Here is a 14,593-nt window from a genome sequence, read left to right as displayed (position 1 = left end):
GATGAACATTTATATTTGCACACGAGCTGTGTAATGCTACTTAGCTTCAGCCAAATAGACAGCCCCAATTCATAATAGGTCTCAACCATCACAATGCAAAGTCATTAGTACAACCACTGAAAGCTACAGCTCAAGCTCCACCACCATAAATTCTACGAATTAGGAACTGGGGGCTAACTTTTATTGTTTTATTTATTTTTTCCCTCAGTATGATAATTAAAAAAAAAAACTAACAGGGTAGAATTCAGACAAACCACACACACACAAGCATAAAATATAAAGAACTTAGGCAACTCATTAAGTTTATCTAATGAGTATATGACAAGAAGTATAACTAAAGTTTTGGGTCCTAACTCTTAGTTAGAAGGGTTAATGTTTACAAAAGCATTTCTCAAATTGGTATACTGCTGAACAACAGTCTACATGTTAAAATAAATTTGAAAAATGCTAGGTTAATGCTACTGTTGTACTTGCTGGAGCTTTAAAACACTAAAGTGTATTACAAATTTTCAAACTTAAATTTGACTTTTTCCATAGAACACATACCAACCTCTCTTGCAAATGCAATCCTGGAAATACCAGTTTGGACAACATTTGTTCAATTATCTATGTTTTTCTAAAAAACACCAAAGAAGTGCCATCTTTGAGGGAACTTGAGACAATACCTTATTTATTAGTCTTTCTATCTCTAAGACCTGGCAGTTTTCATAATACTGGCTTAATCTAACTTTTAAGAAAGCAAAATGAAATGAAAATAGTTTCTCAATAGTAAGGAGTAACAAGAAAAAGGAAGTCTAAAATATCTTCTCTGCAGTGTTATAGAAGTAAAATACCTATATTTTGTTGCATTTTCAACACTATTGTAGTTTTAATTGGTTGTTCTGGTTGTTCGTCATCTAAGTTGTCCGATGAAGCTTCACTGTTAACAGAGGAAGAAGAAGCTGCAAGAGGGGAATAATAATAAAAACTATATGAAGTAAGAATTACCAGTTTAGAATGACTTTTTAAAAAAATTTTAAAGAACATAAACAATCAACTCCATTTTCCATCCATTTGTTGTTGCTTTTTTTAACATAATGAATAAGCTCATTTTCAAATGCAACAGAATTAAGTCTCATGGACTATGTGTCAAATTGACATAATTCTCAAAACACTTACTGTAGTTTTATTAATTACATAAAACAGATGGCCACAGAGCCAGTTTTTAGTGACACCCATGATTATAATTTGTTTACTATATGATAGAAATAAACTGATACAAAAATTAGATGAAATAGTAACAAGGTAAACTTCCCTCTTACTTAGGTTTAATTTATATCATTCTTACTACAGGTTTAGCGATTAAGAATTTCAAATACTTTGATATTATTAATAATGTCAGGGGTCAGCAAACAGCAGCCTTATAGGTTGACCTGGCCAGACATCTCTTCTGTACAGTTCATGACTTAAAAATGGTTTGCATTTTTAAAGAGTTGTAAAAAACAAAAAAATGGGACAGAGACCTTATGTGACCCAAAAGCCAAAAGTATTTACTATTTGGCTGGACATATAGAGAAAAAGTTTGCCTACTTTTGATATAAACTGAAATCTAAACACGCAAGCAAAATATGATCACAAATGTGACCTTAATTCTGAATGTTAAGCAAGCAAAAACATTATCCCACTTTACAAATGGAAAGCCAAAGCTGAGAAAGGTTAAGCGCCTTTATGGGCATCATGGACAGCAGAGCAAGGATTCAAACATAAGAGCTCTTTCTATTTCATTATGCTGATGATTTATGTAGGTTGAGCCTACCTGGATTCATTTAACACTGATTAAAAGTGTTGGAATTGAAAACATTCTTAATCCAAGGCCAGTGGTTTTGAACTTTTTTTTTTTAAATGCTTAGGAATCATACGACATCACACAGAATCTTAAAATCTTACAGGAAATCCCAGTATGTAAGGGGGATGAAAGTAGAACTACATTTAACAGGTGAATGGACTCCTGGAGACAAACCAGCAACTTGTTCCCCACCAGAGATAGTGGAGTGCTGCAAGCAACTACTACTCATGGATCCTTTACCAAGAAAAAAAAGGAGGGAACCAAAGAGTGAGGGATATTAAATACTACTGCTTAATTCAAACTGAAATAGCTACTGTTTGAATTAAAAGTGTCCTTAAAGATATCTTTGTGTCTCAATGTACTAGTACAGGCTCAGAAGGATGACACAGAAACTTACTGCAACAGACATCCGTGCTAACAAAATGCATGAAAAAAATTACCTAATTTTTATTAATTTCCTATAAAGAAAAGTTCACTCCAATTTTCAGAATAATCCTTAGAAACTATCTCATTACAATCAAGGGCACCGACGGTCTTTTTTTCTTCTCTTACAGCACAAACTATAGTACTTAAACAAAAACAAAACAAGTCTTCCTTTTTCTTTCTATCCCTACATCAAATTAGTCACAAGGCCTACAAATTTTTAATTTGAACTGTCTCTAGAACTATCCAGTCTTCTCTATTTCCAGAGTTTGTAGTTTTCTCAAGGCTCTTAGCATTTTAATTCTGAACAACTTAAATCTCATCAACTTCAAATTGTCTATAAGCTTGTAAATTTGAATGGACAGTATAATTTATATTCACGCTAAAAAAAAGTTTTCTATTAGCAAATATTACTGCTAAAAATCTTTTACACCTTTGGGTCAATATAATCTTTATATCAGATAACAAATTTCAAAAATTGTGACATCCTATTTGCGACAGGATTTTTAATTAGAGTACTTGTACATAATGAGCACAAAAATTTTGTTTTATTTGCCATGATATAGTATTTATAAATTTAATTACTGAAGTTACATGTGAATATCCTGCTATAGTAGGTCAAGTATGAAAGAAAGGTAAAAGTTTTCTGCACAAATAATTAATTTCTATAAAGACATTCCACTGATGTATTTCTACTTTGTAAATGTGTCATATAAAATCACATTGATGTGACACAAATTCAAGATTTTACTGAAGCAGAACATTTTCCAAGGATAAATAAAGCTTTTTCATCAAAATGTATTTGGTTTTGGTGAGAGTTTGTCATATTTTAACTCAGTCTCAGACACGGTGTCATTTGCAATAAGTACTTCACATGTTCTTTGAAATTTAAGTGCAAATAACACATATGAATGATTCAATAGGAAATTACACTTCAAAGATTTCTTCAAACCAGATAACTGCAGGTAAATCCCAAATTAATAGTATAGAAAACAACATTCTTGAGCAGTTGTGAACACAAGAAAACCCAGGGACCATGGTGAACACATGCAAAGTAGATGTGTTCAAACTTCATTCCAAGCTGTAGATAGGTAGTCAAAACTATTTAGAAGCTTAAAATACAATCTTAGGTTCCTGAACTCCTTACTTGGTTGTCTTCTTCCCCATCCCTGGATTGTAAATTAATGAATTTAACTATAGAGTGATTTAGACATAAAAATACATCTTCAATATTACTTCTTTTCCTTTATAATTAAATTACCAATGTTTAACCAAATTAATAAAAATTAATTTCAGCTCTACTACAGAGGCAAAGATGAGCTTAACCTAATTTTAAAGGTGTGCCCTCAATTTTTTAGCTGATACTGTGGGTAACATACATATGAATTATTAAGTTAACGTCTACTAGGGGATGACTAATGCATCTAATAAATTTTAAAGCCACAGTTAAACCTGATCTTAAGTGAGTCACTTTGAGAACAAAAATTGTTCTTTATTCCTTAAGTCACTTAAAGGTATGTTATTTTAAGGTATTTACTTGGAAAAATATGTATTTTAAACATAGCAACTACTTGGCAACTACATTACAAAATAAATAAATAATAATCAAGCAAATGATAGTCAAGTAATTAAAAACAAAGAAACTTATAACAAATGTAACACTCTTAAATGCATAGCAAATTGATTTCAATTTTTAATTCCAACATTTAAACTCTACTTTTTATGGTTTATTTTTTTTTTATTATTATTATTTTTTATATGGGCAGGCACCGGGAATCGAACCCAGGTCCTCGGGCATGGCAGGCAAGCATTCTTACCTGCTGAGCCACCGTGGCCCACCCTTTATGGTTTATTTTATACAGAAATCCTAATTTCAAATATTTAAGGAAATATGCATACTATAAAACTTTACTTCCACACATTAATACTGCTTTTCATTTTAATTCAGAAGATTCATTATTTAGAAGTCTAATAATAATGTTAGCTAATATCACCTTACATTTATGTAACTTTTTTGTTTATAAAATATTCTCCCTAGTATTTTTACTAAATTTTCCTATCAACCCAAAGAGAATCTGGGATGCAGAGGGGACTCATTTAAGGTTGTATAAAGTGGTACACCTAGACTTTTAACAGTATTTTGGTCTAATTATGGTACCTAATATCTTTGAATATATGAATAAATAGATCAGTGAATGAGTAAGTGAATATGATTCTAAGCCAAAAATAGGATGGTTATAGAAAGCACTTAATTTTCCTATTGAAATCTTTGTTTGTACCCTTTTCCATAATTTGGGAATGTACTATTTCTCCACTAAAAATAGGCTAAATTATTCCTTTTGATTCAACAATTACCTGATGAAACAAAACTGATATAATTTCAGCCAAGTCATATTTTTGACTGCAATACACAGGATACCAGCGTCCAATTCCAAAATGGCCTAGAGTTACTCTTTCTTGCATTCACCCTTCAACTCAGGGGTCACCTTTTCTGGGAAGCTTTCCCTGAATCCCTTTCAGGGATAGGGCCTCTGCTATACGGTCTGATAGTTCTGGCATTCCTCTGTTATAGAGCTAATTATCCCTGTTTTGGAATAATCTTTTCTATATTATTTCCTACTATATTGTGAGCTTCTGCAGAATGGAAATTTTTTAGTTCCAAAACCTTAATACCTCAACAAATAGTAATCAATCAATCGATCAGCTGAGATTCAAGTTTCAAAATCAGGACAGGGCCCTAAATAGATTATACATAGCATACTTGAAGTAATATCTTTAATACAGTATATAATATTAGAGAAATATACAATATCATCTGGAAACCATGAATTTGATACAGCACATACATAGGTAAACACACGCAAACTTTCCAAACTATTGTTTTGTTTCCTTTGTCCTTGAAATACTGAACTCTTCCTACTCAGTTAATTCATGTCTACACTAGACTGCCAGTGTAAAAAATATATATATACAGACAGTAAATAATTTTAAAATACAGTGTGAAACAGGTAAGTTCCAGTACTAAAAGCTTGTGAAAACTGGGTGGGCAATGGTGGTGCAGTGGCAGAGTTCTCGCCTGCTCTGTTGGAGACCCGGGTTCATTCCCGGTGCCTGCCCATGCAAAAAAAAAAATGCTTATGAAAACCAAAATCCACAACAGGCAAATGGATTAAAATTTATATATTATCTCACGTTAAAAGATTATTTAAAAGTACTTTATACTTAACTGGTTTGTGCTAATATTTAACATGGTACAAACATTGCTAAAACAAAGGCTAATTAGAATCAAGGGATTAAAAAATATATATATTCAGAATACATAATGATCAAAAGAATTTATTAGGGACTAGCATTCACATCTGATAATAGAAAACTGCATTACGTTGGGGCTAAGTTAAATCATTTATTTGAAGAATGAACATCATTCAAAACTATGGGGCTTTACATATAATTAGGATTATCAGCATTAATTTATATTATACAGCATTAATTTATTTAATGGGTGTGTGATTTAAGTGACCTTTCAGTTGAAGTGAAACACAGGGTAGTAGTAATGAAGGATTTTTAAAAATTTACTAAAATTTGAACACATTAATGCCTAACGTTGCCATTGTAGATTATTTATTACCAGTACTTATTTTGAAACATTTTTGACTGATCTATTAACCAATTCACTAGAGACTCTAAAACTTTTATCAGTAATCCTGATTAGGTTGTTAGGTACACCTAGACCCTTACTAAATTCTTACATAATTAATAATGCTCACATCCTGCCTTTTTGATTGGATTATACTTTTTTTGAAGAAAGAGATTAGATTTTATAGATCTAAAGATCTTGCACAGAGCAAATGCTTAATAACTATCTGACAAATAAATGGGGTAAATGTAAACTAAAATTAGTATTTCTGAGGCAATGATCTGTGCTGTTCATTTTCATGTGTTTTATACAAGCTATATCCGTTACAATGCACTGAACAATTGAGTCATTGGGTATCATTCTACATCATTTTTCAGTCTTCATCATGCATGGTTCAGTGCAGTGTACCACAAAAACCTTAAAAACCTTATGTCTGACGAGGCATAAGCTTATAATTTTACTTATTATTTCAAGCATGACATAAGTGTGAAAAAAGATGTGCTGCAGTTTCCTGAAAATTCAATATATACCAGTAAGTCAGGAACAAATATTTGCTGAACACCTACCATGTTTTAGGCCTAGAGCGTGAGACAGAGAAATAAACATTCTAGGTTTTTGTTCTCAAAGATCTTAGTCTAATGTAGAAGACCAACACTAAACATGTAATTGATCCATTAAATAATGCAAGTTTGCAAAGGAATGTTAAAACAGCAGCACAAAACAGGGAACTTAGAGAAGGTAGAACATAGGCAGCCTAAGCACATTAGCACATAAAAGTTAATAATGGGAAACTACACAGGTTTAAAAAAATTCTATTTAGTTCCCTGCAAATAGAATTGCTGTCTTACTAATCTTTGAATCCTTGATTCCCCAACCCACAATCAATAATTTCTTCAGTAAACAAATATTTACTAAGTATCTACAATGTGCTTAGTTAAGTGCTGGAAATACTGCAGTGACCAAGAGATGAAAAGTCCGTTCCCTCATTAATCTTGTAAAATTAATAAATGTTTGCTGAGAATTTACTGAAAACTCAAGCAGTTTGGGTTTTTAGTTTTCTTTTAGGCAGACTATCCTACATAAAGCTGCCTTAATTACCTTCTTAAGAATATATCACAGTGGTGAATCTGTCCTACTATGTAAAGAATAGATATTAATCTGTTTTTAACTATAATTAAGTACAACTTAAAAAGCAATGAATAAACAAAAACAAGTCTATTAACTCTAATATTTAACATACACGAAATTTTAGAATGAGTTAAAATATTTCTTTAGATGACAATCTTAAAGAATCTAAATGAGATTTCTCTCCTTACCCCTCTCGACATCTGACTTTTAAAGTAACGTGTGAAAGGGTAAATTTTACATACAGTACTACCTTTGGCCATTCTAACTTTAGCAATGACATATGCACTAAGAATGACAAAAAATTTGAAAGAAAACAGAAAGTATATATGATAACAGATTCACGATTCTAACCAAGTGAGAAATTATACTGTCATAAAATGAAATTAAGCCAAGCTAACGTGATACCATTCATTTATATTTTTAAACTTTTTAAAAGGACAGAATGAAGGGGGCAGGCTAAAAGTATTATATCATGGAAAGAAATAGTCTTATAATCTGTATTGGTTAGATCACATAGAAAGGCAGTAAAACACAACTGTAAGACAAAAAAAAAAATTAAAAAAAAAACAAAAAACATCACAGACCCTAGGACCTAACTGCCTAGGTTCAAATTCCTGCTCCACCATTTATTAGTTATGCAACCCAGAAAAAGTTTCTTAACCTTTCTGAGCCTCAATTCTTTCATCTGGAAAATGGGGTTAATGATAGTATCTAAATCAGGGTTGTTCTAAGGATAAAATGATTTAACATTTATAGACCTCTTAAAACAACACCTGGCATATAGCTGGTTCAAATAGCTAACACACTATTTGAGTATTTGGTTCAATTCAGGGTAACATATTTCAACAAAGGGAAACCAGAGTATATTTAAAGTAGTTTTAAATCTTTCCTAGGTCACCAACTTTGAAAACTAGAGATCCTATCCCTGGAAAAAAATTTACAATTATTTTCAAGTGGTTTGTAAACTTTCTGAAAGCAAGCTATGATCCCAAGAGTTGAGAGCTCTAAAGGCTAAAAATTCCTAACTTGGAGAAAGGCATACAATATGTGTGCACGGTGTGGATGGGAACAAAAAACCCTGTATTAAAGAGCACAATAAAAGGTATGTGGGAGCATTTGGCTTTGAAATATTTACAACATGACAGCTACCCTCAAATTGAAAGCATGGCCTCTCAGAGAAGGTGAAAATAAGAACAGAGTCTAAATACTCATCCATTAGGAATATATTAAAAGAAAAAGGTAGAAGTAGATAAACTCTAATAATAGTATAAACATTATAAAATTCATTCCAGTGTTCAAATATAATGAATCAAACATTACTGTTAGGCACTAGTGATATACAAAGGAACAAAACAAACAAAAATCCCCACCACCTAATTCTGCGTTTGGTTGGCAAAGATAGTGCAGCCACTAATCTGGGAAATCATATTTTGGAAACTAGTAGACATTTCTGGCAGTCTACTTTTAAAAAATCTATCTGCTAAGGAATATGCTTTAGTTATAGTTGTAAAGGTATTACTTTTCAAGAGTTTGAAACACAGCTGCTGCTTTACAATTATTAAATATTAAAGGGATTGAGGGATTTAGAGTGTTTATTTTTCTCCCCCATCAAAACAAATGTACTATTCCATATCATCATTAATCCTAATCTGGAGTTGTTTAAAAAACTAAAACCTGGTGGTCTCCTACTAAATAGTTTTGTTAGACTTGAAATTTGCTAATCGAATACTTACCCAACTCACCATAGTAACAAGAGTATTCACACTCAAGTTACAGCCCATACAGCAAAGGGGAAGGTGGTAGAAGTGAGGGAAGTCAGCTAACAACAGACAAATAGTTAAGAAATTAGAATGAGGAAAAAAACCTAAAAAGAAGATCTGCTTGCTAGGCTTGGAAAAGACTAATATATCTTAAATTTTGGTAAATTCTACAGGGAAAACACTGTGTGTTTATATTTGTAGAAATTAAAACAGATACATTTTTAAATGCCTCAGTTAAATTTTGAAGTATCACACTTTAAGGAAATCAACAGATGCTACTTAAACTAGATGTCTCATGTGTAATCTTAGCTCAAGTCTAATTAGTTTCTTAAATAATATATAATTACCTGCATTAATTTCCTCTGCAATTTCCAAATCTTTTATTTGAATCATCTGATCTAACATCTCCAGAAAATGGTCTCTGATTTCTTCAGCTGATTCATCACCAAATTTATAATCACATAACATTACAGTGGATCCAGGAATGGGGACAAACACTCGGTGAGGGAGAATGTGGAACACTTTTTCGGAATCTAAAAGACGGAACATTATCAATATTTAGATAAGTCTGCCACTGGTTTATCAGTGATATATATTTTAAAACTATATGAAAGCTTCTAATAGAAATAAAGCCTAAAAGGTGAGTGCTTTTTCATTTCAGTAACTCTAAACAGACCTGGCATAAAACTGCTTTTACTAAATTCTGCTTTATTTCAACATCCCTAGCCATGTAAGGGACCTAAATAATACTCCCATAAAACATAAATTAATCACTGTCTTCAAGAATAAAAATATTCTTTTATTTTCCACTGTCTTATGAAGGAGAACCCAATCTTCCTGGCCTCATGAATAGATGTCCATCTTGTTTGATTTAACTTTATAAGCACCATGAATTTTATAATTTTTCCCTTCTTCATGCAAACCAGTGGCCCATCTACATCAAGTGTATAGGACATGATACCATACATTTTTTGCACTAATCTCACCATTGACTTTATCTTATTAGACATAGTCCCCTATATCAAACATATATAGAGAATCAAGACATTTTGTGCACTAATCACACTATCAATTCCATCTTGCTTTTTCATTTTTCTTTTGCCTCATTATTACCAATATTTCATTTATTTAATCTTATTGAGTTGTATGTCTTTTTTGCAAACATCCTGAAATCATTTTTAGGAAAAGAAAAAAAGAATCTGGATCTAAATAAATAGTGAATAGCTATGTTTCATTATTTGAATATTCATTCCCAAATTGAAATATAAGATTTCTCACATTTCTAACATAGTTACTGGTTCACATAAACACAGTTAATGTTTGGTTCAATACAATGATTGTAATGAACTCTCGACAAAGACAGAGATTTTGTGAAAAGAGTGAACTTTTTTAGCAATGGATATGATTTAAAAACCTACCAACTCAGAGATCAATTAGAAACTAGGGCTCACTTAGATGGCAACTATTATTTACTTGTCAAGAAACTAGTAGTAGCTTTAGATAACTACCAAAGAAGATGATGAAAAATGCCTTAAGTGCCACAGTAAATGCCAGGACTTACACTCTGTGTTCCTTCCAGACTTTGCTTATCTTGTTTGCATATGAGAACTAGGAAAACTACGTTTCTCTTTGACAAGATTGCCTCCTAGCTGTAGAATTACAGCACTGCAATGTGTACTCTAACATGTAAACTGTCCACAGATTAATATTAGGAATATAATATTTTAATTTGGACCACAGTTACTTGAAACAGTTTAAGTCCAAAATGTTCAAAAGTAGCTAAAATGAGTACCTTCAAAGATAGCTATAATGTACATGTACATTTAGCATGCAAAATTTTTAAACCATTTTGAACTGCATCAATTCTAGGTTTGCCTAAAAACAGAACAAAATGCTTGCCATAAAATCAAATGTGATAGGATTGGCAGCAATAATTTTTTAAATTACTCATTAAAAAGAAAAAGCACTTATAATTTTCAAATAGTTAAATTAGCAATTTAGTATCTAAATAAGACAAAATTTTCTAATTAGTCTGAGGTTAAAAATGGGAGGACGAACTTTTTTTAAAAAAACGCATCTCAAAAAATACACTAAAAAGAATCCTATAGGCATATCCCTATGGCTGAGTATCTAGTTCAACACTGTTTGAATAAGTTCAGAAACAGACGGGGAAAAAATCTAATTTAAGCCAATATGATAAGAATTGAGTTTCTGTGGTTAACACACATATTACAGAAACTTTGGTTTAATCGGTGATATCTGCATTGAAGGGATAAGGAGAAGTGCAGTCCAGGAGAGTGGAACCATGGGCCCAGGCAAAAAGGATTACAAATATTCTGACAGGAAAAGCAGTAAGGATGGATGTGGATGCGGGGATGGGAGAATTTGAGAGACTTCACAATTTTTCAAAATAAGTAGTTAGCTAGTGCAAGTAATTGGGCAGGTTAGACTACAAGATTTATAGAGACTAATGAAAAAGGTCTGTAATACTTTTTCAGAGGAATCAGAGAAGGGGACCACAACAAGTAAAATAATTGACTGGAGTTCTTTTATAAATACATATTTACCATCATTGTAATATTGAGCTCTTTCAACTTAATTGTGGACAGCCACAATTAAACATCTGTGCTTGTATTAAGGATTAGAAGTATAAAGTTGACATGTCCTTTGCAGATCTCTTTATGCATGTAAAAATATTCTAATTCAGGTTAATTTCATGGCATATATTCTACATTTTACCATATTTCACATTATAATATCTTAAGATCATTCCAGCATGTACAAAAGAAAAGCTAAGTGAAATGAAGACAAAATTTTAAATCTAAAAACTTGGTGTTTATATATTCAACTTGAGAATTTACATTTATTTGTAAAATTATACTTGTGATTTCTTCTTTTATCTTCATACCTCAACTAAGATTAACTAATATTTTGCTGGAATAATTATCCTAGCCAATACTTAAGCTTAAAATACATTAATTTACATTTAAGGAATTTTAAAGACCTCTAACATAGAGTTATTCTCTATCACCACCATCAACATAAGAGCAGCTACCAATTCCTGAGGACTTGACTTATACCATTTTATCTTAGGTGCTTGACAAATATCATCTGATTTAATATCACAACTTCAAAAAGTACCTACCACAATCTCTGTTTTACATATAAGAAAATGGATGCTTAGGCTAAATTATTTGCTTGAGGTTACTCTGCTAGTGGCAGAATAAACACAGAACCCCAAAACTTCAAAGTTTTTGTTCTTTCCACAAAACTACTGCCTATTTTCTCTTCACATAGGCCCAAAAGGCTATTCAATATCAGTGAAAACTATCCCCACTTAAAAAAATTTAGGCTAGATAATAATATTAACTTAAAATATATATCAAATTTAATATACACAAAGAACAGTAGCAAAAATTTCAAAATACTAACTCGCTTAACATAAAATAATACCAGGATAGTCATCTAATAACACTTTTATGAAACATTTTTAAATGGCGAAGTGTTTACAGTGTGTGGTAAGGTAGATTTCTGGTATTACTGGTACATACATCCCCGTTCTCCTAAAAACCCTAAATTTCACAATTCACCTGTAATATATACTCTTACTCATAAAATGAAGGATAAACACAAGAGTTATCACTAGGAAAAACAAAGCCACACTGAGATGAGGCTGCCAGGCTGATTGCCTGGCTAAGTGACTATGGTGGACTGAACTGTGTACCCCAGTTTAGACAGGTTCTTGGTCATGGCTTGAATTTTGATGGGTGTGGGTCCACTATAAATAAGATCTTGTCAAGATGTTTCTTCAGTTAAGGTATGGTCCAACTGAATCAGGCTGGACTTTACTTAGGACTACTGGTGTCCTTTATTAAACAGAATGAAAGTCTGATGGAGAGAGAAGCCACAGCAAGCAGCCAGAAACTGGAAATCAATGAAACCCAGAAGAGAAAAGAGAAGATGCTGAATATTCACTGCCATGTGATGGAAAAGCCAAGGAATTCCAAAGATTGTCAGAAGATACCAACCCTGGGAGGAAGCAAGCCTTCTAGTCTCTGAAACCATGAGACAACAAAGCCCTGTTGATAAGCCAGTTCACTGTATGTTATTTTGTTTTAGCAGCTAGGAAAACTAAAACAGTGACCAATCCCACATACTTTCCAAAACAAAAATCTCAACTCAATGCTGCATGTAAGATTCAAATTTATGTCCCAGTGAAAATGATGTATCATTAGTGCAAGAATCTTCAAGGTTACTTGTGAATTAATGGAAGGTCAAGGACAAATGATAAATTTGGCAATCTCAAGAATCTATCATTCTAAGAATATAAAAAAGATTATTGTTAGTCCATCAAACCTAATATACTGTCACTGGTACTAAAAAGAAGTTATCTATATAGGAGCTATACTTTTCTCCTATGCACATAAAAATCTTTCCTGAACAAGCTAAAATACATGCTTCAATTATGTACATATCCAAACTGAATCACAAAGCCACCTGCATCTGAATATTAGGAAGGGGGAGATGAGGATGGAGCTTCAAAGAACATTTTCAATATTACTTTCAAGAAAAAAAAATTATTTGAATACACATTACCAAAATGGTATAAATTGCTTGTTTCCCAAAAGATGAAACAGTTATAAAAAATTAAAACTATGACTGACCCAGCCTTTTTTAATCCTAACAAAGTCAGTTGAGAGTAAACAGCTGAGAAGTACACAAACTAGTATATAAAAAATACTGAGTAAAGGTAAGAGATCAATTGCATTTATATTATAAATTAATACATATTAAAGAATCTATTACATAATACTCAACACTAATAAGTTAATATTTTGAATATGGATAAATTCTTTAAAAATTCATAAATATTATATATCAAAAATATCAGCTTTAAAATGTTAATACAGTTTACTGATTCTGGCAGGGTTAGCTCACTCAGAATAAATTTAAAAAATTCTCCCTGAAATTATCAAATCTTTACAGATCTTAGTATTACAAAGTGTTAAAAAAAAATGTTGGGGGGAGCTATTAAAACCGAAAAATTTTCAGTCAATAAAAACAAAAGACATTTTGTTATGCAAGACTGATACAGGTAAATGATATTTTTTATCTATTAGATCTTGATATTCTATTGCTGTACTAACTGAACACATGTAAAATAAAATAAAAGTACTTATTTTATACTCATAACTTTTTTTTCTGGAATTTCATTCAATATCAGGTCCTCAAATAGTATTTCACAACGATCAGCAACTGTGTTCAAAATATCTCTCTTTATTGCCTATGGGAAAACAGACACACACACAAGAAATAAAGTAGTTTAAATGATTTATGTTATTTAAAACCACACAATTTGCTAATATTTCCAGTCTCTCTCCTAAAATAAATGGCATTTCTAAAATAAATGGTATATTGTTCCCTTTTTTATTTCTATTTATTTGGTGTGCTTATTAACAATTAGTTTAATGGCAAAGTTACCTAGTCCTCACTTAAATAGTAAATTAAGTCCAAATGGGTGAATGAGATTTTGAATATAAACAAGCCAGTATTCTAAATTAGGAAATGTTTAACTATGATAAAAACGTTCTTCATTCTTAAAACTTCTGATTATTACATAACCTAATAATTTTTACTATAAATTTTTCTTGTTATTTAAAAACTTCAAATTCCCTCAGAGGCAAGGATTTTAAATGTAGGAGTATGTCACAACTGTAGAGCACTTAATAGACCTGGTATAATCATCAATTTTTAAAAAGTATGCAATGGACAGTCTATATATAAATAACTTAGAACTAATTATATGGTATATTTGAACTG

The 14,593-nt window shown here is 31.6% G+C and overlaps 1 protein-coding gene across 11 annotated transcripts in view; it reads right to left on the bottom strand.

Moving 5' to 3' along the window:
- The window catches only part of ODR4 (odr-4 GPCR localization factor homolog), a 42,257-nt gene that overhangs the window by 5,465 nt on the left and 22,199 nt on the right, over positions 1 to 14,593 (bottom strand). For all 11 annotated transcript variants that reach the window (XM_077157259.1, XM_077157260.1, XM_077157252.1 and 8 more), the window contains 3 exons: positions 13,969 to 14,057; positions 9,121 to 9,308; positions 834 to 941 (listed from right to left, as the gene is read on the bottom strand). In XM_077157259.1, coding sequence (XP_077013374.1) covers positions 834 to 941; positions 9,121 to 9,308; positions 13,969 to 14,057 — 385 coding nt within the window. The remainder of the gene's footprint in view (positions 1 to 833; positions 942 to 9,120; positions 9,309 to 13,968; positions 14,058 to 14,593) is intronic.

Source organism: Tamandua tetradactyla, chromosome 4, assembly GCF_023851605.1.
Source record: "Tamandua tetradactyla isolate mTamTet1 chromosome 4, mTamTet1.pri, whole genome shotgun sequence".
NCBI lineage: Eukaryota > Metazoa > Chordata > Mammalia > Pilosa > Myrmecophagidae > Tamandua > Tamandua tetradactyla.
Note: the sequence above shows the minus strand (reverse complement) of the source record. Positions and strands in the feature narration are given on the sequence as shown.